The 25,541-nt window shown below is 38.2% G+C and overlaps 1 protein-coding gene across 1 annotated transcript in view; it reads left to right on the forward strand.

The window, feature by feature from the left end:
* Positions 1-25,541, forward strand: part of LOC149231707 (Vps51/Vps67 family (components of vesicular transport) protein) — a 285,059-nt gene that overhangs the window by 14,828 nt on the left and 244,690 nt on the right. Inside the window, exon 5 of the mRNA XM_089381720.1 lies at positions 20,497-20,574. Coding sequence (XP_089237846.1) covers positions 20,497-20,574 — 78 coding nt within the window. The remainder of the gene's footprint in view (positions 1-20,496; positions 20,575-25,541) is intronic.

Here is a 25,541-nt window from a genome sequence, read left to right on the forward strand (position 1 = left end):
CTTGGTTCAGGACCTATTACATGGGCTTGTAAGAAACAGGTTGCCATTTCTCTTTCGTCAGCAGAAGCAGAGTATCGTGGTGCCGTGGAAGCTAGTAAGGAAGCCTTGTGGCTTCGTCAGATCCTATCAGAGTTTGGCTTTGAGCAGCAGCATCCAACCACACTTTGGTGTGATAATCAAAGTGCCATTCAGCTATGCAAAGATCCAGTCCAGCATCAGCGCAACAAACACATTGAACTACACATGCACTTCATCAGAAAGCTCATTCATGACCATGTTCTTGAGCTGCAATATTGTCCAACAGATGATCAGGTTGCAGACATCTTCACAAAGGCTCTCACAGAGGCGAAGTTCACTAAACTTCGATATATGCTTGGAGTTCAGGAAGTTGTCACTAAGGGGGGATAGGCTCTAGTGCCTCCTTCCTTCTCCTATTGTGTCATATTTGTAAATCCTTCAATCCTATCCCAAGTTGTTCTTAAGGGGGGATGTTAGGATATTCCGACACATATGATATAGTTAAGTTCAACTTGGTCTAGTATAGAGTTAGGTTAGAGTTAGGTAAAGTGTGTTTCTTTACCGTTGTACATTTTGTAACTTACAATCCGACGGTCACGATATGTAGTGATCCGACGGTTCACTCTCACCTCGGTATTACCGACACTTGATCCGTGGCTTGACACCCGATTGGTCCATGAGTTCTATTTAAAGCGCATGGAGGGTCATTGTTCGGGTAATCCGTGCATGAGAGAAGCTTATGTAAATTTTCATTCTTTGATTAATAAATTGCCTGTAGTACCCACGTTGGGACAGGCCGTGGACTGTTTCCCTCCTTGCACTTTGAGGGTTTTAACCACGTCAAAAATACTGGTGTATTGATTTGAGATCTGGTTGTGAGCGGTGTCCTTTTGGTGTTCTTTTTGAGGAAGTTACCCTGTAAATTCCTACACATATTATCCCCTTTAGAAGTAGAAACCACTTAATAGGATACTTGGTTAACCCCATTTGGAGTTTGGGAGATATTAGCACATTTCGAAGCCCATTATGGAAGGGCAGACCATATGAAGTCCCCACTTGTGGTCCATGGTTGGTAAGCTCATTTATTCGATTTCTCTAATGACTTGTACTGCAAGGCTAGGGGACGCATTGGACCTTATGTGAGATTGCAGATGGTCTCCATCTTGGGTTTGGTCTCCCTATACAGGGTCCTAACCCTCAAAAGGTCAACATTAGCACATGTAGGGTGTGTTGAGAGCCATGGGCCTCAACAGCAGTAGATAACACTCCATGGATCCCCGAGGATGTTCAGAGATTGCTCAAGATTCACCTATTGGATGAGGAAGGTGAACCTGGTTCACCTTTGCCTAGCCGACCCCATAGATGTACCATGCACTTGGCAGCTGACCCAGGACTTGTAGGATGATGTGGCATCACCTACACCATCATTAGAGCCCTTACAGATGATCTACAGGCATCTTCAACTAATTTGGAGACCCATGACTAATGAGGTTATTATTGTGCCCCCACACCCACTGGGAGCACTATAGATTTATTGTTTGGAGAACAAGGGGCCAATCACTTGTCTATCACTTTTGAGGGTCCTATTCTTCATTATGGAACCTATGGACCTCATCATACCTCTTCAAAGGCTCTACAACATGTATTATTTATCATCTGACCTCTTAAGAGACTTATTATTTCATTTGTAAGCTAGTTTGGTGGGTTTGTCACCAAAAGTTAGGTTATTAGCACATTATTTTATTTTTAGGGCTTATGTAGTCCTAGGAGACTAATTCGAACTCCTCATTAGTGTATAAATACAAGTGAGATGAGTTCATTTGCTCATCATCACTTTAGATTGGATTTTTTCTCTCTCTTGAGAATTTCAAACTTTTTCTTGGAGGATGAATTGGAGCTTTATGGATGGAATTTGATGTTTGGATTTGGTTTATCTTATCTTAGAACTTCTCTATTGTCAAATTGTGGATGATTGTGTATGTTCTATTACATGCAATTACATGCCTTTAACGCTATTCTTGTTTTACTTTGACATATACATTGGATTGGGAATTTCGCTATTTTTAGGGCCAATTGCTGCATGCATTTACTGCTTAAATTGTGGAATTTTGTCTCTATATAGCATCTCTCAATGTATGAGCCATGTAATTTTGAATGAAATTTCCTAGGGATAATTCTATCACTGAATTTATCTTGATAAACCATCACCTTTGCAAGTCGAAGTATAAAAGCTCTAAGGTGTCTTCCCTTTGCCTTAGAAGACAAGCGAAGTGTAACGACCAAAAGTCGTATACGCAATGGAAATATGTAAAATACTTTGTAAACTAAGACATCCATTGTAGGATAGTAATAGTAAATTGTATATTGTATAAAAGAATTGATGTAGGATGATTACAAATGAGAATGAGGGTCCTGTATATATAGCCAGGTAAGTACCCTTTCAGGAACAGGTATGTCTCTAAGACATGCCCTTTCATTACTAACTAACTAACCATTAGTTAATTACTTATTATTTATATTTATTATTATTTCTATATGAATTTATATTCATAACGTTGCTTTCCCCTCCAAAATCAAAGCTTGTTGATGAAAGGACTTGATCTCTTATCTGCTATGCGGTTCTTCTTGTCTCAGGATAGTCATTTTTGTCAATACAAGTTGATATGATCCTTGGAGTGATATATAAAATTGTCGTACTGAGAACGGATCAGATCATCCTAGATTAATCTTCTGATCTTTGGAGATGTGTGGTGAATAGTTATTGTATGACTGGATTGAACTCACTTCAGTATTCTTCGGAACATAAGTTTGTTATTTATGTTCTGAGTGATATAGATTTGTAGATTGATTAAGGTGCTTACTCTTGTGACATGAATGTAGATGAGTTTTTCTTGCTTGAACTTCTTTTAACATTTTTATGGTAGTTTCTTGATTTCCTTCAGGCATTGTTGTTGTTGAATTGATTACTGAATCCACATTTGGAGTGTTTGTCGTTTGAACGACAACCTCTGAGTACATCTTTACTTCATTAGGATTTGGATTGGCTTGAACTGTGAGATTAGTGGAATCGATGTTTGTTTCTTCAGCTTGGACTGCTACATATGGAGATTTTGATGCTTCCTTTGTGACAAGTTCTTCAAATCTATTCTTCAATGATTTCTTATCAGTCTTAAGTTTTTTAATCTAGTTAAGCAGATTTTGGTTATGATTTTTTAGACGTAAAAGTTCTTCTTTTTCTGAATCGTTGACCTTGTCGTTAGTATCCTTCTCTTTATCTTTTAAGTTTTTAATTTGTTCTAATAATCTTTGATTTAGGGTCTTTAAATGTAAATTTTCTTCTTCCTTCTTTGACAGATTCTCGTTAAATTTCTCCTTGCAACTTTCATTTTCTTGCTTTAATTTTTGTTTCTTAACCTTGGATTTTTTAATCTGTGAAAGTAATTTCTCATTGTGGTTCCTTAGATGCCAAATTTCTTTGTTGCATTCTGTTGATTTTGCATGAAACCGATCTGCGAGATCTTTATATTTCTTCTTTGAGGCTTTGCTCTTTTGTTGAAGTTTCGTGATCTCTTCCTTTAATAGTTTTATTTGTGTCTGAGCGCTATCTTGATATTCGTCTAAAGTAAACAATCTTCGACATTTGGGACAAGGTATTGTGCGATTTTTAAAAATCGATAAATATTGATCTTCTGCTCCACAAAATGGACATCTGGTCCAAAATGTAGAGTTATGTATGGAATCCATAGTTTCTCTGTTCATCTTCAAATTAGACTCTATCTTTCTTTAGTGATGAACTTTCTTTTGTGTTTGTCACTAAGCTTAGGGTTTAAAGGTAACCCCTTCCTATTTTCTAATAATAAATATTATTATCCTCTCTCATTTTGTTTGTTTTTTTAAATAACCTTGAAGCTTAGTGTTTTTTTAATAATTTAATTAATATATATATATATATATATATATCTTTCAATTAAATAAATATATTAATATATAATTATATTAAAACTATATAATATAGTTTATATTAATAAATTTATCAAACTATGTTAATGTTATATAGTTTATAATCAATCGATTTTTTTTTAAGGCAGACGTGAAGGACGCGATGTGAAAGACAGGTTATAGATTTCCCAATCGACATCACCATTTGACTTTCGGATGTAGTGTTTGACTGCCGCGTTTAATCTTGTCGGAATGGCAAAGGGGTGTCGTGGTTTGGTGCAGTAGACTGGCAGAATGGTGGACGGGTAGTGGTTAGACAACAGAAAGCTTGAGTGTGTTATAGTGGTAGCGTTCTCTGCAGGGATGGACGAAGGTTGAGCGGCCGTTGGACGACTTGTAGCCGGTGTGGTGTGTTTGTGATCTGTCGACAAGAGCTGCGGCGGGTGTGGGGGGACAACGGGGAGTAGATGGAAAGACGCAGCGGGGGTATTGTGTAGAAACTAGACTCCAATTCATAATCGCTTAATTGTAATTTAGCCTTGTGACATTTGCCAACTCCATCTATTCTTTTGTCATCTGCCACCATTACTCTTATATCTGCTGCTGGGTACACAAATAGATTTAGTTTTCTTGCAATATTTACATCTATAAAATTATGAGTGCTTCCTGTGTCTACTAACACAATGATGTTTTCTTTTTTTATATGCCCTCTTAATTTCAGGGTTTGTGGTTGTGCTATTCCTATGATTGTAGCTAGAGAAATCTTAGGCATTGCTGCTCCTAGTTCTATGCTTGGGGCTTCAACTTCCTCATTAATCTCTTCATCTGAATCATTGCTAGTTGAGTCTTCCTCATTTTCTGTTTCGCAAGTGTAGAGTTCACTTGTGTTGCAATTATGCCTCAGTGCATATTTGTCTCCACACTTCCAGTTGTTGTCCTTCTTCTTTTTTGGATTTGGGTAGCGGTTACCATCTTCTTGTAATTGGGGTGGTATATACTTGTTAGATTTATCTGAATTTTTTTACTTGATTTTTCTTTTGAATATTTGCTTGATTTCTCAAGACTTGTGAGCGATGTCTTGTTGAGTTTGTTTTCTTGTTCAATGAGCCTTGCTGCATATCTGACATCTTTGATAGTGTTAGATTTCCATGGTTTAATTTCAGCGTGGATATAATCTTTTAGTCCACATATATACATTTTAAGTAGTTGTTCTTCGGCGAATCCTCTTTGTCCTGTCATCAATACTTCCCATTCATGGGTATAGTTGCTTACAGTTCCCTTCTGCTTGAGATGTACAAATTTGTTGTACACATCATCTTCTTCATAATAGAATCTTTCTAACAAGGCATCCACGAAATTCTGCCGATAAAAAGAACGAACATCTTATTTGCCGAATCACCATAGGAACCTATCATATGCTTCTCCCTCCAAATTGTTAGATTCTGTCATGATTTTCTCATGTTCATCTAGTGGTGGTTTTGATTGGAAAATGCCTTCCATTTTATTGACCCAAACAACAACTCCCCTACGGTCTATACCATCGTATTTGGATGGCTCCTTTTCAATTAGTTAATAGTCCTTTTTTGGCTAGTAGTTTGAAGAGTGATGTTGATCCGAGATGAGCATGCTATGTGCTTATGACATGTTTCCGACAAAAGCTGAGGACCTCTATGGCCTAGTGTAAGAGGAAGCTGATTGTTCGTAAGATTGAAAGTGTGGCATGAGCTTGATCCTGACATAATGGACTGTGAGTCCATAAACACTCAATGAAAATTTGCAGAAGCTGCGAGACTTTGTTGCTAACTTGATTGATTCTCTCATTGGATCGACATTGTGCTATATTGGTCTAAATGACATGGATGGTCTTGGAAATGTAGCTGATTTGTGAAGTAGTTGTTGATCTATTTTCACTGATATTTGCTTATGTGAGAAGCTCCTTAATGTTTGCTGAATTCAATCGCGATTGCTGATGTTTGCTCTTGGATTCATTTGATAAGCAGGGGGTCGATATTTGCTTCTGTGAGAAGCCACTTGTCATCTGTTAGATTGTTTGCTTCTGTGAGAAGCCCCAGCTGAAGTTGGCGGTTTGAAACATCGATTATCTAACTAACATTATGCGATGGATTAGGAAAGCTATTTGAAACAAGATTACAATTGCATAAATATGAAATCTAGCTGGATGTTGTTGTCTATTGGAATTATCTGACTCTTCTGAGCGCTGTGATAACCTAGATAACATGGATGTTTCTCATAGTTGATTTGTGAAATTGTTGAAGTTGTTTGCTGGAACCAATCTTGATACAAATGCAGATTGATTGTTACCAACAAGAAGAGCACATCAGGATGTTGCTTGGGATGTTGCATGGTTTCGTGGATGAGAAGGAAGCAGGGGTCTTTCGCCCTCAGTACAACTGAGGCAAATCATATTGCAGTGAGTATGGATAACTATGAGGCAGTATGGGTGCAAAATCTCTTTATAGAGTTGTTTGATCACGTGCCAGATACAACCATGATATACTGCGACTATTAGAGATATGGCACAAAGAGGAGCACTAAGGCTCCAACACATCTCGACAGATGAGAAGATTGTGAGACATGGTGCCACCTAGGGAGCGATGAGGCTCTGGCATAGAGAGAACAATGAAGCTCCACTAATGACTTATTGAATTGAAGTAGTGGGGCTTCAACAGATGAGGTCGTCACTGATATTCTCACCAACCCTTTGCCGACAACGAAGTTCTTATTCTTCATAGCGCAGCTTGGAGTGCAGGAGAATGTATCCCTCCTCGAGAGGGAACACTGCTGATCGAGAACACTGAGCATATACTCTCCCCTAGTCTTTTTACTAGCCATGGACTTAGTGGGGGGGGATTGAGCAACGAGGCTCCTAGGTGTGAGGGTACTCAGAGCCATGGACTTGGCTGAGTACATGACCCAATATGCATCCTACTCACAAGTCACCTTGTGTCTTTATTGACCAAGGGCCATCGACTTGGTTAAGCTTGTCAGGATTGTTGTTTTTCCACGATCTTGGTGTCTGGAATAGAATATTAATTCTCTAACGCTACCAAACCAAGAATCACAATGAAACTATTTTGCACAACGAAATATAAACAACACAGTAAATCACACGTGCACAAAATATAGACAACTTTTTACAATTTTCAAACCAACTTCGTTATATTAATCAACATATAATACAACCGTTTAGGGCTCCCTTACTAGGGATAATGATCCTCATACATCCACTAGTACAAGAATACAAAACTGGGGTTTGATGTCAATCCATCGACAACCAATCTAACCTCAACAAGATACTTTGACCATCTGGCTGATGTAGTCGACTCTCTCAGCTCCTCTTGGTCGTACCTTGTACTTGCCTGGTCCTTTAGCTCCCGATCTGCAACACTGCCTCTATCAACTATCCAAGTCCATCTGGCCACTGAGTCTCAACTATCCAATTTGCTCACTAGTTATGCCTTAGTCCATGAAGGGCACAACACATCGAGACTCCTGTCGAGTTGTTCACAACTTCGTTTGTGAACAACTCTCAATCTGCCCACTGCTGCTCCTCAGCTACTTAGGGACTTCAACCCACTATAGTCTTCCTGCGCTGCTCCAATGAAGACTAACATAGGGCACAGAGGGTTGCCACCTATCACTGCAAGATGTCCATCTCCCACAATGAACACGGGCTAGGAGGACTGCCCATCATTTTCTGTAGATGTCCTTCTCCACACACAAGTCTAGGGCTGCTCAACTGCTCCTCTGGCTGATCAAACCTTGAGCTCAACTTTTGCCACTCTAGCAACCATCTAAGTCCATGAAGATGGTGCACATCGGGCTCCAACTTGGGCACTATCACGCTGTCGTCCACAACTTGGGCACTATCACGCTGTCGTCCACTAGACCATAAATGCCCAATCCACATTCACACTTGGTCCACTCTCACGGTGCCCTCCAATAGACCACGAGTGACCAATCTTGCTGTAGCATTTCCTTCTAGTTAGGGCATCCAACACCTATGGAGACCCTTCCACATGGCTACTAATAGACTCGATCAAATTGTCCTCTCCTAGGACACCATCCACCTAGCAACCATCCATCAACAAGGTGACATATACAACATACTGTTGCTGCCTCCTTGACCTCAATTTCTGTGCATTCACAAGACTGGTTAGGGCACACAACAACCCTAAACCACAACTCCAAATACCACTGTATTCCTTATCCAAACAACTGTTCCTTTACTGCCCTTTACTATGTCTTTCCACACATTGTTTGGGCCCAAGGCTCCTCCTTAAAAACCCTAACAACATGCGGTCTACTACAGTAAAGGTTGCTTCACTTTAACACAAGCAAATGCCACTTGATGAAGCTGTCCCTACCTCTATTTACTTGCGCTCCTACTCTTAGTGGGTGCGGCCTAGATTTTGCCCTCTCCTTAAGGCCTCACGAACCTCAAACCATCTCAAGACACATGCTGTTGCTACAACGATCCTGCGACCACCTGTAGCAGAGGTTACCAACACCTTAATGCACAAAAACACTCTCTAACTTGCCTTGGATTAGTGGCTAGGATTTGCGCTTGAGTCTGCTCCAAAACTGGTCGAAACACGTCCTCAAATCACCTTGATGGATGCCTCAGACCTGCGGTCCTGCTCCTCAAAAATCCACATCCTAAACAGACCCAAAACTCGTGCTCCTTGCCACTTCTCCTTGTCACAAACTTGTTGTCCAAATCGCAAAGATATCTTTGATGTTTGATGCACTTGAGATATATGGAATGACCTCCAACGTCACTCCTTTTTATAGCCTCCATGTGGGTGTGACATTAGCCCTTAAGGGCACTCTAACATGCTCGCTGACTTGTCCTAGTAGGCCTCACAACCACACATTAACTTCAAAAATTCATAACTCAACAATGACAACTCGGAATTGGATGATTCTCGATGTGTTGGATTCGTCTCAACATCTACTATCATCCTCATCCATCACATGTCGAAATCTCATCACAGTTTTGGCCCAAACATCGATGGGTGCAAAACCCCAGGCTTAGGTTTCAAGCCCACAAGGCCACTTGTGGAGCTCCTTCCTCCAAACCCTTGATCCTCAAGGCTTGGAGTACCTCCCAAGCTACAAAAATCAATAAGGATTGCCACCCATCTGGCCAATGGGTGAGGAGACTTAGGTGCTTGTGATCTTTATGTATTGTCGGATGCAACTACCATGGACTTGGTTATGGTAAATTGATTTCCCTAAGTATTGGATGCAGGTGTTCTACCACTTGATCACTGAGGATCAAGTTGGGTGAGGGTTAGTCAGTGGACATAGGGTGCGTGTGATCTTTACCAAGGTCATTTATGATTGCCATGGACTTGGTTGTGGTAAATCGATCTCCTCTATTGTCATTGTGGATCATTCTTCCAAGATGTGTTGCAATGAGATGAGATAATGATGCAACCATCAATTTTCCTTATATTGAGACATGTACATCTGAGATGAGATCTATGACATACTCTTTTAGGTCATGGACTTGACCGGGTGACCATAGTGTGTGTGTGATGTTTACCAGGGTCATATGTGACTGCCATGGGTTTGGTTGTGGTAAATCGATCTCCCCTATCATCAGTTATGGATGGAGACATCATTGTTCAAGCTGAGATGAGATCTATGGTGCAACTGAAAATTTCTCCCTAATTGAGATGGAGTGTTGAAGATTGGCAGCTTAGGTCGAAATTTTCATTAGCAAAATGTGAAGGATAAAAATTGAAATTGAAATTTATAATTTCCCTCCAAAATTTGTTAGGTCGGTTGGCCCCCAAAAGGCACCCATTCAACATCCTCAAAAGTCTGTATAAAGAAGGCCTCTCCTCATTTGATCACCATTGATTTGTCTCTTGAGATCTTTGATCTAGCGGATTCCAGAAGAAGGAAAGGAGGCAAAAAATATAGAGAAGGGCTATGGGACTTGGTTTGGCATCTTTCTTATTCATGGGTATTGGTTTGATCATTATTTTGATGATGTACTGATGTATCTTGAACTCTTTCTCTCCCTCTTGGATAAGGAAGAATTTTCTGGGTTTTCCTCTTGTGGGTTTTGCCTTGGCCTCGGGCCTAATTTTTGCATCTCTTGGTTATTTTTCTACTGCTCTCTACATGCTTAATGGTTTATGTTTTCACTGCTTAATGATGAAAATGCTATATGAAATCTAATAATGATTTTTGAAGCTATTATCTGAGAGAATAAAAATGTCATGCCCTAGTAAAATTAACATAGACTATGAGGATACTTTTGCTTCTGTAGCCAGATACTCTTCTATTCAAGTAGTTTTTTTGATAGGCTAATGTCCCCATTTTTTGGATTTCCTTTTGGTGAGTTTAAGAGGGATTTCCAGAGCTTATGTCAGCCAGGTCATGAGAGCAAGATTATATTATTGGTGGGCTTGAAGTTTTCGAGGAGTTTTATGGCGGTCAACTAGGATCACTTGCCATTTTTCATCATCAGGATCAGTGCCACATAGTTCAATCTTTGTTCTGCTGCATTCCAACAATTTTCATAAAACGAAGTTATTAATGGGCATATTTTAATTAATTACACTTAAGGTGTTGTTTTGGGATGATTACTTGGAGAAACACCTTAGTGTAATAGCTTGTTGGAATCGGGGCAAAAAGATCTATAGGGTAGGATGATGAAAAGGGGCTTTGGGTGGCCGGTGTGACCATGGAGGTGAATTAAGCATTTTCCAGGGTTAAAATTGGCTTTAATTAGTTAATAAAAGTCACTTTATTAAATAAAGGAAAAGTGCTTTTATTATTTAATTGAAGGGAAAAGGTAAAAAAAGGTGGCAAAAGAGTCAAGCGAGTTACAAAAAAGGGAAATGAAGGGGGTCTTTCCTCATTCTTGCGTTTGCTCATTTGAGAAAAAGAAATTTGGAGAACTCTTGAGGAAGAGTCTAAGGTTTTTGGAAACCCTTAGTCTGATTTGCTAGTTTCAGTGTTGAAACTACACACGGTAGGTTGTTTGGGAGTGGGATCACTCAGATTTCGCCATTGTGCTTCAAAGGAGAAAAGATGGCAGAGCTGGAGTAAGTCTTCAAAGTGTTATCAATTGATTTTAAGCTTTGATTTTGTGTATTCTATTAAATCTTCTTTTAGGTGGAATCTCCAAGTCAAAACCGAGGGCCCAATCCTGCCATTATTCAGAGGGATGAGTTGTGGAAGAAGGGGTCGAATTTTATCTGTTGAAAGTTCATAGTTCTTGTGGTGTTGCTGGCCGAGTTGTGTGGGTTCAAGACCTTAGTTTCACCACTGCTGAAGGGGGCTGAGTTTGTCACTGAAGAGGGGTCGAGTTTCCTGCTATCATTGGGTTGAGATCTACTCTACATTGGGACGAGTTTGGGACTGTGCCAGAGAACCAAAATCGCTGTTCCTATAGGCTGAGTTGATGGGTATGAGAAACCTATTCGTGGGGAGCTGAGTTTTTAGTTTTGTGGGCTGAGTTACAACAAACCTTTTTGGGGACGAATGGCTGGCTTAGAGGATGAGTTATACAACTAGTTTGTGGACTGATGTTACTGTGGAAAAGGGGTTGAGCTCTCAGGTATCTTGGGGCCATTATTCCTGAAGTTTATATTGCTGAAATCACTCACTTAAAAGGACTGATATACTAAGGTTTGTATTGTTGAAACTACTTCAGTTTCCTCTCTGTACTGTGCACTGTAATCTTTGCTAATAAATTAAAAGAAATGGTCGAGTACCTTTGTTCTGTTGCTATAATGGACATATATTTGTGATATTTGCTCTTCTGAGCTTGGTATAAATATTATACCATTGTTGAAGTACGTTTTGGGCAATTATTTGGTATTTTGTACACTCACTGTCTAAGATAAAAATCTATGAAGTGTACTTACAACCATGTGTCATCAAATTGTTTGACAAAATGTCTCAGAGAAAAACTCAGTAAAAGTCAGAGATCTTAGTGGGAAAATTTGAGGTCTCCTACGAGGATATCTTATAGATAGCTTCTGAGATGGGATGCATCATGCAACATCCATCAGATGCATGTGAAGACTGCCTTCCTCAACGACATAATTGAGGAAGAAGTCTATATCGAACAACCACAGGGGTTTGAGGTCCATGATAGAGAGACACATGTATGCATGCTTAAGAAAGCCCTGTATGGACTCAAACAGGTGCCCAAGGCATGGCATAGGATTCACTAAGATTGAGGCAGATCCCAACCTATACTTCTAGTTGGTTGGATTTGAGCTCCTCATTTTGGTGATGTATGTGGACGATCTCATTCTGACAGGTGTAGAGAAACTAATTGCAGGTTTCAAGTCAGATCTAGCATCATTATTTGAGATGAAAGATATCAGGCAGATGCATTACTTTCTGGGACTTGAGGTTTGGCAGCAATTGGGTGAGATCTTCCTCAGACAGGGGAAGTACACTCTAGAGATCCTAAATAGATTCCAGATGGAGGATAGCAGACTGATGGCCACTCTGACGGTGACCAATCTGAAGAAGATTAATTCTTCAGTTTTAGACTTGGTAGACTCCGAATAGTTTAGGCGGTTGATTGACTCGTTGATGTATTTGGTCAACACTCAATTAGGCATCAACTTTGCATTAACACCTTCAACTAGTTCTTGATGGAACTAGGGGAGGTTCAATGGATTGCGGCAAAGCATGTGATCAAATATTTGTAGGGCATAGTAGGATATGGATTGCAGTGCCTTGGTGGAGATGGTGTGAGGTTGCATGGGTACTCAGATTTAGATTGGGCAAGCAGTGATACAGATCGGAAGAGCACCTCTGGGTGTTGCTTTAGTTTGGGGTCAACAATCATTTCTTGGTTTAACAGGAAGCAAACCTCAATAGCACTGAGTTCAATTGAGGCAGAGTACATGGTGGCTAGTCTAGCTAGTTGTGAAGCCATTTGGCTTTGCAAGCTGCTCATAGGACAATTTGGTCAAAAGCTTGACTTGATAGTGATTCATTGCGATAACCAAAGTTGTATCAAACTCTCGGAGAATCTAGTGTTTCATGACAGGTCAAAGCACATTGAGATCAAATACCACTTCATCAGAGATAGGGTGCTGAAGGGAGCAGTCAAGCTCCAATATATTTCTACAGAGGAGTAGTTGGTAGACATTTTCACCAAGCTCTTGGTGAAGGACAAGTTTGTTTGGTTTTGAGACAAGCTTGGAGTAGTGGAGAATACCTTGCTCACTAGGAGAGATTATTAGTGTTTGTAGCTCAATGATACATTAAGAGCTTTTATTTCACAAGACACATGAATGAAGTAGAAAATCAGAGATCTTATTTTCAGCCATTGGTGAGGATTTCAATAATAGTTCGGTAAGGAGAAGGAAGCTAGTCTTCAACAAGAATAGGTAGTCAGTCAACAACAAGGAATAAAGCAGCCATTCAGCCTAGCAGGGCAGGCCATACAATCGTTCGGACGGATTCCATTCTGTAAGAATTAGAGGGCAGGCTACCTCGATTTTTGTGTAGATTGAAATTTTCAAGTTTGCTATTCGTTTGATTAATTTCTCAGAGCCATTTTCCCTGTAAGGGAGCTCTTGTAAGTTCTGAAGATAATTTTAAATGATGAACTGACTAGAAGAGCAAAAGTAATTGTGCACTGTGTTTGATTGCTTTTCTCGTTTTCTGCTACATGCAAGAGTTAATAATTCCAACAAGTAACTATACATGATTTGTTTGCTTATATAACTGGTTTGGGATTAATTTAACAATATGAAGATTGTATGGGCCATACATCAACATAATTGTCAAGCTAAGTGTAGGGTTAACATACAAGGGCACTGACCAGATAGATTTGATATTTATTGTGAAGGACAATGCCAGTGCAACCAACAATGTTTGACAAAGGTCACTTTCAGAGGGAAAGAGGGAGATCGTACCAGTTGGGGGATTGACAACAGAGTAATTTCAGGGGTGTTTCAAAGGATCAAAACATAGATCCATGAGGGAGATCCTAACGGATCTATAAGCTAACATTTTTAAAATTCTTGTGGATGCTTGAAGGACTGAGCACATGATAGTTGATTAGATTAGAGATAGTAGCGACCAATCTTAGATTTGAGGATCAATTATATGGAGCATCAAATTTCTTGCCCTTGAAGGCAAGGGTTACCCTGCTGTTGAAGGAGAATGACTTTTGGGAGATTGTGGGTAACGAGACCCAATTGCCAAGAGAAGGACGTTAGAGCTTAGTGAGGCATCATAGATGCCCTGAAGGATCACTTGATTCCACACTTGGTAGAAAATAATACAACCAAGGAGCTGTACAAAGCTTTAGTGGACATGTTCTAGAGCAACAATATGGACAAGAAGATGACCTTGAGAAATAAGCTCAGATCCATCTAGATGTTAAAAGTCCGATAACGTTACCAATTACTTCAGGAGGATTATCCAAGCATGGGATCAACTTGCAGCCATTGGGGAGAAAGTGGAGGACATAGAGTTGGTGAATGTGGCACTGAATGGTCTTTCCAAGTCACGGGAACCATTTGTCAAAGGAATATTTGTCTTGGAGCACCTTGCAATTGGAAGAGTCTTTGGGATATTTGCATCTAGGAAGAGATTCCAGAGGAGTCTAAGGTTAGCAAGCAATGAAATGAAGAGGAGAACTTGGCCTTGGTTGGTATGACCAAGAATGGCAAAGGAAACAGTGAGGGCCACACCTCTTAGCTAAGGAAGAAGAAAGATTTGAGCACCATCAAGTGCTTTAGTTGCCACAAGAGTGGGCACGTTGCATTATAGTGTTTGGAGAAGAAGAAGGGGAAGGTCAAGTCACAACAGAAAACATCATAAATAGAGGTTCAACTTGATGAGTTTGCAACGAAGTTCGAGAAAGACTTCTCATTCGTCTCTTGTTTATCTACTAGTACCATCACTAGGAGTGCTTCGTACTTGGATGGTGCTGCATCATGCCATATGATAGTGGCATGAGAGAGACTCAAATTTACATGTGGAGCTTGGTAATGGTGCCAAGTATGCAGTGAAGGGGGTTGGAATTGTTGAGTTTCAATTAGAGTTAGGAGGGACGTTGGAAGCAAGGTTGTGCTATTCATATTGGGACTGAAGAAAAACATGCTCTCAATATCAGTTGTAAGGATAGAGGATTTGAGGTCATATGTAGGAATCGACAGGGGCTCATTTGTCTAGAGGAATCACATAAGTGGCCATCAGGGTTAGAGAGAGAAACTTATACATGTTTACAAACAAACATGTTCGGATGTTGAGGGATGCCCAGGAGCATGTGGAGGCTCCTAGTAGCACATTTAGGGAGAGCAAGCCTCTAATGAAGGGCATTGTGTCAAGACTGGAGGGACAATGTTATGAATATAATAATATAAAAATAAAATAAATAACATAAATTATAATAATCATAAATAATCATTAGTAAATTAAAGAGGCATGCCTCTAAGGACATGACTGTTCATGAAGGGGCACCTACCTAGGTATATAACTGGGCCCTCATTTGTAATCATATATCTCATATCTCTTGTACATTCAACAGTCTTATATATATTATTATTTGTCCTCTAATGGATATTTATAATTTTGTATATTCCAGATATTCTAAATATTCTGCTACATATATGAACCTTGTTCCTTACACTGGTATCAGAGCCTCATTCTCCGATCCCAGCCATTGGCCAAGCTTTTGTTGCACACTCGAAGATTTTGGAGTTTCTCCTATAGCTCGACAGTTCTTTGGCCTTTGGCCATCAAAAGTTGAAGATGACTCTTGGTCATTACATATAGGGAAAAAAATAATTTGCCTTGTGGCCATCAGTGGGGAAAAAAGGGAAAAAAAAAGTAAAAAAATATATATTAGAAAGAAATTTACATATATATCTATATATAGATATATAGAAAATAGGAAAAAATATAATAGGCAAAAAAATATTACATATATAAAATAAAAAAAAATAAGAGAAAAAAAATTAAATAACAGACTTACTAGGCCTGCTGGAGCCGTCTTACATAGCCCTGTAGCACCGATAGACCATCACTAACTGTGCTTACCTGTTCCATTGCGCAAGGATCCTTGTCCATCGCAAACCCCACATTGGTCCTTCCTCTCTGCCCAATTTGAACATGCTACCCTCCATTACTATTTGGTCGATGGTATGCGTACTGACTATTCCATTGCCTTCCTCCATTCCTGTGTACTAGTTTTTCCTTTTCAATCCTACGGTCATATCCATTTGATCCTATACCCCAAATCTGTACCACCATACCCCAAATCATAAGGTCGCATCCTCAATTCGTAGGGTCACGTGTCGAATCGTACAATTGCATGCCCAAATCATAGAAATTGCATTTGTATGCACTCTCAAAATCCGCCATACATGACGATACCCAATTAATTTTAATTCATTAACTTTATTTTTGGGTTATATATATATATACACACCCACATCCACGCACAAGTGAAATATATATAAAGAAAGGTTGGGTATGTAAGTAAAAGAGAAGGATTTTAAAAGAGTATTAAAAAAAAAGTTACAAAAAAAGACCTTACTATATTTGGAAGAAGTGGGTCACTCACATAAAAAATATATAAATTCCTTGGACAAAGTATTCTTGGATGAAGTTATTGACGAAATGCAAAATAAAGTCAATCGTTGAAGAAGAAAGGATGGATTGTAATCCGGAAATGAAGGCAGGATGATTTTCCTCTATTGGTCTTTCAATCGCAGATTGCAAAATATTTACATTAAAAGGGAGTACCCAAGGGAAAGAGATTAATATTGTTATTAGTGTAAGCAACAAGGAAAATTACATCAATATTAATTTGGCGAATCAACTATCAATTCCAAAGCCAAATATTGGTGAAAGAGAAAATATTTTTGGCAAGGAGTATGAAATTAATGATTTACAAGTGATAGTTGATCATTATGGATATATATCTCAGTTCAACGTCATAACTATGTATAACAAATAGATTGACATAATTTTCGGTCTACCTTGGTTTAAGGAACTAGGTACATTCATGTTAAACATAGAGAATTTTTTTTTGATGTTTCCTTATAAGAAGAAGATGATCACATTCTAGGACATGACAATGAAGTCATAATCGATAATTCTTTCATCAGAAGACTTTAAGAATATTTTCGAACTGATGCTTCAAGAGAATAAAAAAACAATATGATAGAAACATAAAGATCTCGAAGGTATGTTTTACAAGGAATTGAAAGAAAAGGACGAGGAAATTTTGTGTCTAAGTGACCATAGTAAAAAATTACTTGAGAAAGTCAAGAAGTCCAAGGCTACAAAGCAAAAAATAGAACAAGAAAAGGAATGTCTCGACAAGAATTTCAACGAGAGTCTATTAGAGAAAGAAGAAGAAAATTTGTGCTTAAAAATCTTAGTCAAAAGTTATTAGTACAAATCAAAGATTTAAAAAACGAGAAGCTTTAGTGTCAAAATGAAGTTGAATCACAAGCTAAAGAATTTTCACATTTAAAAAATCATAATCAAACCCTGCTTACTCGGATTAAGAAACTTAAAGATGATTAGACATCATTGAAGAACAAATTCGAAGAACTTATCGCAAAAGAAGCATCAAAATCTTCAGATTTAGTAGTCCAAGTTGAAGAAAAGAGAACAAACACAGATCACATTATTCTCACAACTCAAACAAATCCAAAACCAATTGAAAAAATACTCGGATGCTGCAGTTCAAACGACATAAAGTCCAAGAGGAAATCCAAGAATCAACTTAGCAACATCAATACTTGAAGTAAATCAAGAAATTGCCAAAAACATGAAGGAAAATTAGGTCACAAGAAATCCTTATTGACATCGTCATCATAAAAGCAAGGACCTTAAACAGTCAACGTGTCAGCATCATACAAAAAAGGAAATAACAAACTTATGTTCCGAAGAATACTGATGTCTGCACAATCCAGTCTTATGATAACAATTTATCCCAACTATCAAATAATTGGAAATTCTCACAAAAGATTGATCGAGGATGGTCAGATCCCTTCTTAGTTTGACAATTTTGTTTATCACTCAAAGGATCCTATCATCTCGTATGATTGAAGATGATAACTCAAAGAATTCCAAAAATGCGAATAGATTACATGGTAAAGAAATAGATGACACACCTTATAAAAAATGAGCTTTGAGGACAGCTTTTCTTAAGAGGAAGACAATGTTATGAATATAATATATAAAAATAAAACATAAATAGTAATAATCCTAAATAATGATTAGTATACTGAAGAGGCATGTCTCTAAGGATGTGACCATTCATGAAGGGGCACCTGCCTAGGTATATAAGCGGGCCCTCATTTGTAATCATATATCTCATATTTCTTGTGCATTCAACATTCTTATATATATTATTATTTGTCTTATAATGGATATTTATATATTCCAAATATTCTGAACATTCCGCTACATATACGAACCCTATTTTTTACAGACAACCAGTTCCTGGTGGCTCTCCAGGAAGTACCTCCCTCGCTAATAGGGACTGTTGTTGTTTGTAGCTCAAGCAGGTACTTCTGCGAAGGCCTAAGTATCTAGGCGTGTAGAAGTTGCCTAATACACCCTTAATCTTGACAATTGCTTTAGTGATTAAAGTAATTTATTTTATAAGATAAAAGTGAGTTAATTTATATACAATGCAAAGGTTTTTGCATTAGTGAATTAGATGAATCTCAACTGTCAATTTCAAGCGAGGTGAGCTCTAATCTCATTCGTCAATCACTTTGGAGATTAGGGTTGTTGATTCAGTCATAACTCAAGCTTATAAAAGAAAGACTAGGCCAAGGGATCAGACATACAATACATCTTGAGCACAAGACAGTGAGAGTGAGATCTTAGTGGTGGGGTGGAGAATGACTTCCATTCAAATGTCTTGGGTTCAAGGACCAACAGGGGGAATCTAGATCAACTAGGATAGGTTGAAGGACAGATCTAGGGCTTTATCAGCTGGATCAGATCTAAGTTAATTATTGTATATATTATTTCCTCAAAAGACCATTTTCCTAGTAAGGGAGCTTGAGTAGTTTCTGAATTTAATAAATGAAGAACCTTTTGATTAGGCAGAAAATTTGTGTGTGCTTATCTGATTGAGATTGGTTGTTTAATTTGCTTCCGATGTTTAAATCTTGTTAAAATCCCAGTTGTGCTTTTATTCAGCAAATCTGTAATCTGCTAGGTAGTAAATTTTGCCAGGTTTCTGGGTTCATGGAAATTTAACAGTTTGGTTTGACAATGCCTTGCCTATGGCTCCTAGATTCTCTTGCTTGGCTAGTTGTTGGCTGTATTATAGTGTTTGGTTAGCTTCAATGCACTTTGATTTCATAATCACTTAGGGCACTTATTTTCTTCATTCTTTTGTTTCGTTTCCCTGTTGTAGGTGACTTAGGAATCTGATCTCAACCATCTTGATAAGAATTTATCCTTGCTTTTGACTGCTCGTGGGCAGCACAAGAGTGAGTTTTCTTTCTACTAATCAAATTGGAATCCAGGCAGATTTGTTTGTTTGATAACATCATACAATCTATAGGGACACACTCTTGAGATTGGAAACGTACCAACCTGAATGGAAAGGTTCTAGCGGTGACGGATAGATTCACTATAAATCTTATGAAGGTGATAATAGATATGTCTGCTGGTGCAGATTTGTATGATAACAGGACTGTAGTTATTTATAAATGTGTTTCCCAACATTTTGGTTCACCTGTAGCTGTGCATTTGGCTGTTTTGGATGTTATGCCACTTTCAATATGTATTCAAAAATAAGATGTTCGACTTGTTTGTTATAATGTTTCTTTTAGTATATAAAAGTAAATCAAACCTGGTAACATTATATCCTTCAAGATTAACAACCATGGACGTTGAGTTAATGCAAATTCTTCTAAATCTAGGTTTTCTGATCCAAGAATCACTAACTTAGGAAACATTTTTCCTAATACATTTGGAAAAGTGAAATCTTTGCATTTCCCAAAACATATGCAACCATTGTCAGATGGATGGATGGTCTAGGAATAAACCAGGAGTACTAATTTGCGATGGACCATATTGTCAATCTTAGAAGCCTGATATTTACTTTCATGGAATTGATTTCTATTTATCTTAGGGAACGTTTATTTCATGATGTTCATAGTAGCCTGTAATATATCCGTTCCAGACAGTAGTCTATTCATGTATTGGCTGGAGTTGGACGCTGGATATAATTGGCATAACTTCAATTTGGAATAGAGGACTAATTTTAGTCAAAACGTGATATTATGAGCTTGAAGGACAAATTGATTCTTAGGCTCTCTCTGTGCATCTGCTGTAATTTGGCACCAATTCTAACAATGGAATGGTTGCAAATTGTATGCACTATTACTGAACTTTTCAGCGTCCTTGTATTTAATTTAATTTTTAAAACTTAAGCATATGCCTTTAAAAGTTTAAATATCTAAAATCACATTCCTTTTGGATTATTTTGAAGGATAAAAAATTAACACTTTATATTTATGGTTTTCACAGGCTCGACTGTTCACAGATTCTGAACCAGTTGAAGCGAGGGCAGAAGCAGTTGTACTACTTAAGCAACTGGGTTTTCCGGTTTGCCTTTTTCCTTTATATGCTCTTGGAAGGACAGGGAAAGCTCTTTAAATGAATTTTTGATTGCTTTTGAGTGAGTTGTTGGAAACACATTTGAGTTATTTATTTTAGATAATGTGTAATATGTTGGCATCACAGCTGTGTATGGTGGTCTCTAGAATTACTTCAAGAAAATATAAGCGAAGTAACAGAGTAAATATAGGAAAGACCAAAATTAGGAATTATAGCAGGAATCTCTATTGCAGTATTGACTTTTGAAAAATTGTATTGCTGGGTCCCTTGGTGCTTGTGTTATTTTCATAATGTTAGGTGGTGTAGCACTTCTGACAAAATTAAAGCAAGTGGACAATTATTTTTATATGGGCTGAAGTTTTGCAGAGGCTCGTATTCATCCATCAAGTCACTTGGGGAGTTGGTTAACTGATATAATAGTTTGGAACATGTTTATATGCTGCCCAGACATTACAGCTGGATCAATCCCTATTCTGGGTGAATGATGTATTGGACCCTGCAACTTTCTTATCTGTGAATATCTTAGATGGTTACAGTAAAGTAAAGCAATAGAGGAAATTGATGGTAAATGACATCACATTTATTGTTTTAAGTTGTTTCCTTCTGTCAATTTTGTTTGAATGCTTTTGTCTTGTTTGACAATCACATGGTATTTAGAGTTGTTGGAATGTGGGAACTAAAGTGGCACCAATGAATGTCAACTAAAACATTCATTGGTAATGATCGGTTCTTACCAGGCTGTTTTGGATAAGGTGGTTGTATTTGTGCCCTTGGGTTAGAGGATTGTAGTGGCTGGGAAGTTTCCTATTTGTAGCAAATTGCATTCATAAGAAGCAACTTGGTGCATCTTGAAGTGCATATTTGTCAGTGTCTATCTCATGTTGAGGCAACTGTGCAATTTATTAGCTGCCAGAAACTAAATAGAAAGAAGAAAATTATTTTACCGTGTACAAGCTACCAAAATAAGTCAATCATACATCAAATGAGGTGTGCATAAGGCATCTCCATCTTATGTTTATTGATTATTCCAAAGGAAGTCAACGATGTTGAGGTATAATGTTATAAATTGGAATAGAGATGATAACCGTATGAGGAATATATAATTCAAAAATGGTTTGGAGGCAATGGCACAAGGGAATTCTGAATGGGTTGCATCTATAGTTATTACCATGAAGCCTTGTCAAATAACAAGATGTATATGGTTTGGCACTCATGTCAAATATCAGTGTGATACATCCAATGTTCCACCAAGACTCCGGGACGGGGAGATGCGGGTGTGGGGAGACGCACAAGGGGGACGTGTGGGAGTACCCTCAAATTTTAGGGGGGACGGGGGGATGTCGGGGTATATATTTTTTTTCCTTTTTAATATATATATATATATATATTTCGAATTCATATTCAATAATGAAAGCATAAATACAATGATACATACATAATTGAATTAAATAATGAAATACATTGATCCATACTCATCATCCTTACTAATACATACATGATTCATCCATAGACCACGAGATTCAATAATGAAATACTCCAATCCATATTCATTATTCACCGTTCTGGAATCTGCATTGATTTAAAAATTAAATTCATCATTCATAATTCTAGATTCTAAATTGATTTAAAATTAGAATTCATCATTCATCATTCTAGAATCTAATTAGTATTAAGCAAAATAGACTATAATAGACACTGAAATCTGAACACTGGAATAGCAAATTGATATAACTAAAACTCAAAAACAGTGGAGTGATGGGTCTAAAAGTTACTCTAAAGTACAAAGAGGGCTTGGTGCTCTTCATTAAATACAAATTCCATACGCTTGTACATGACAAAATGCAATGGAAACATTGCAATCCATTGAATCCCAAATTCCCAGAAAACTGTTAAGTCTGCTGGATTTTGAGTGAGATCTAAAATTCTACTTTCTCCATATGAAATCCAATGAGGTCGGAACCACTCTCAAACATCTTGAGTCATTTCATGGTAATGTTAAAAATTTAAGAATTTAACATTACCATGAATTGCATAGCATTAGTAGGGAAATATGGTCAAATACTACGTTTTCCCTGTCATAAATCATTGTTTACAAGCAAATTTAATGGGGGATTTGGGGAGTCGTGTCCCCCACACTGGGGAAATGTCCCCCCCTGCGTCTCCCCACAAGGGGGACGTGGGGAAACGTTTCCTCAGACGTCCCCCCGTCTTGGGTGCGTGGGGTGCGAGGGGTACCCGACCCTAGGGGACGTGTCCCTGTGGAACATTGGATACATCATCGAATTAATATCCATGAGCACGGAGGGGTGTCAATTGTCAGGAAAATCACATAAGAACATGGGCAATGAATGCAAACCATAACATATTAAAAGAAAGCAAGATATGCTTGATACATTCCATGTGGTGTAGATGTCTAATATCTATCCATATAATGGAGACAATTTCCCATACCAAAATCCTGTACAACCACATTATTAGAAAGGCTTCAATCCAACCATTATTTTGTTTCCATGTAACCAAGGGTAAGATATTCTTCAGGGCTCAAGGATGTACAACAACAAGGCTTGAAGCTATTACAACAATATACCTGATATGAGCTGAACATGTCACTTGTAGGAAATGAACCTGGGTTTGGAGGATAACAATGATTCCTCCCAACCACCCGAGATAAACCCAATTGAGAAGGCTTTAATCCAACCTAATGTAACACAACTCTACTTATGACATGTAACCTAAATTACTAACCTAAAGTACAATATAGCTTTATTATATGACCATTCTGACATGCTAACTCTAACACACTCCTTAATGGTCACAAGGAGAACAAATGCTTGTCTCAAAATGCAAATTTGTTTTGTCCAAATGTGTCAAAGATGTCTACAGTCTGCCTCTCAAATGCACTCCAAAAATCAGATTTCGAAGTTGTCACTAGTTGTCGCCTAATCTACACCTGGGCTAATGTGGAGAAAATATTTAATCCACTTGGTGTGGCCTTGGCAGCAAGTCTCGAGTTGAGCAACTTTCACTTAATTCTCAACTCCTCCGTCTAGGTTAACTCCTAATGAAGCCAAGGGGGGTAGTCCCTATGAGAAAATAAAACTAAGGCTTGATTAAACCATGTTAAATAAGAAGGATCTAGGAGTTAATAAATCACACAAAAATATATTTACCATCAACAAGATAAATTACAACATATCACTTTAAAGCATGAAACAATCATAAGCACATAAGACCATCCATAAGCAAGAGATGTAACAATAATAATTAGATGAATGGAATACTCTTAAGCAGATGATATAGCAAATGGAGACCAATGCCAAATAAAAGTACTTGTGAAAGTAAATGCTCAAAGTAAGAGAAAATTGCTTGAAAGTAAATGCTTGGACTTGGAAATGAAAGTGCCAAAAGTAAATGTGGCGATTAAAATAACCAAGTACAAAATGCTATAAAAGAAAATGTTGTGGAATGTTCGTGGTACGTTTTAGTTAAGTTAAATTTCACTTGGATTTAGATTAATTGATGAATGTAAGTTGATGGATATGTGTTGATCCATATGACTGCATAATGTGATATGTGTATTGCAATAAAGTAAATCTAAGTTCCATTGTTTTAAGAAACGGCCGTTTTGAAACCGAAACGACCTGGTTGATCTGAGTCAATAGCAAAAATGATGACCCGGCCCTTGAAACGGTTCAGTTCGCCGAGTCACCCATGACTCGGCCAACTCGGCTGTTTCCGTTATGACTCGGCCAAGTCACAAACAAACGGCCCAGGCACATGTAAACAACGTTTTATTATTTTTTTAATGGATTTTTTTGGTGTTTTTTGATTGGTTTGGATGTCAAGTAGTTATATGAATTTTCTAAATGATTTTTGGGGTCCATTTCCCCCCCCCCCTTCCCCCCCCCCCCAAACCCTATTTAACACACCCAAGTGCTCTCATTCACTCACAACAATCTTATGCATTTGAGTGAGAGTCTTCTCTGAGAGTTAGTGAGCAGTTCTTGAGCTTGTTTTGGAGCAGCAGTGAGGAGTCTTGGAGGAGCATTGTAGCTGGAGTGAGGAGCTTCTTGGGCAGCCATTTGGAGCAGCATTGAGGAGCTGATTCTTGGAGCAAGCTTGAGGAGGCAGTTTGTGCCTGGAGGTATTTTTTTCACCTCTATAAATCTGTTTTTGCTTAGTAAATTTTAGGTGCATATCTAGAAATATTAGAGAGTGTTTTTTGTCAAATAAATGAACATTGAATCAAGGTTTTTTTTTTTTTTTCATTTTCAGATTGTTTGCTTTCATTTCCTAGTAAAAAAATGGCACCTAGAGCAAGAGATCCTGCTTGGGCATATGTTGAAATGGTTGATAGTCAAATGCAATGCAAATTTTGCCATAGGAAAATTAAGGAAGGTCCTGGGGGCATTAATAGGCTGAAACAACACTTGGCAGGGATTAGAGGCCAAATTACCCCATGTACCTCACCAGAAATTGGGGAGATTAGGAAGAATTTGTTGGCCAGCGTTGAGAAATTTAAAGAAGATAAGGCTAGGCAAAGAGACATACAGGCTGAAATTGGGAGGAAGAGGGAGATACAAAAAATGATGGCTGCCAACCCCCATTATGATTTTGAGGGTTGTTCCTCTATCCCTCAAACTGATACATCCAACCCTTTCCGATATGTTCCTCCCTCTTTTGGTTCTGTTCAAGATAAGGGAAAGGGTAGAATGAAAAAGGGTGATGTGACTATCAAAAGTTATTTCACTCCCTCCTCTCCATCAGATGCACATGGTCCTGAAGTTAGTAAAACTCAAATGCAGCCCACTTTAGATGACCATTGGAAGAAAGAATTGAGGGAGACTGCTTGTGAGTACATAGCTAGATGGTGGTATGATGCTGATATCCCCTTTAATGCTGCTCGTTCACCATATTATGAGCCTATGTTTGATGCCATACATGCTGCTGGAAAA

The sequence above is a fragment of the Pinus tabuliformis genome, chromosome J (assembly GCF_031772625.1).
Source record: "Pinus tabuliformis cultivar Carrire ecotype Pingquan chromosome J, CPIR1, whole genome shotgun sequence".
In the NCBI taxonomy this organism is placed as follows: domain Eukaryota; kingdom Viridiplantae; phylum Streptophyta; class Pinopsida; order Pinales; family Pinaceae; genus Pinus; species Pinus tabuliformis.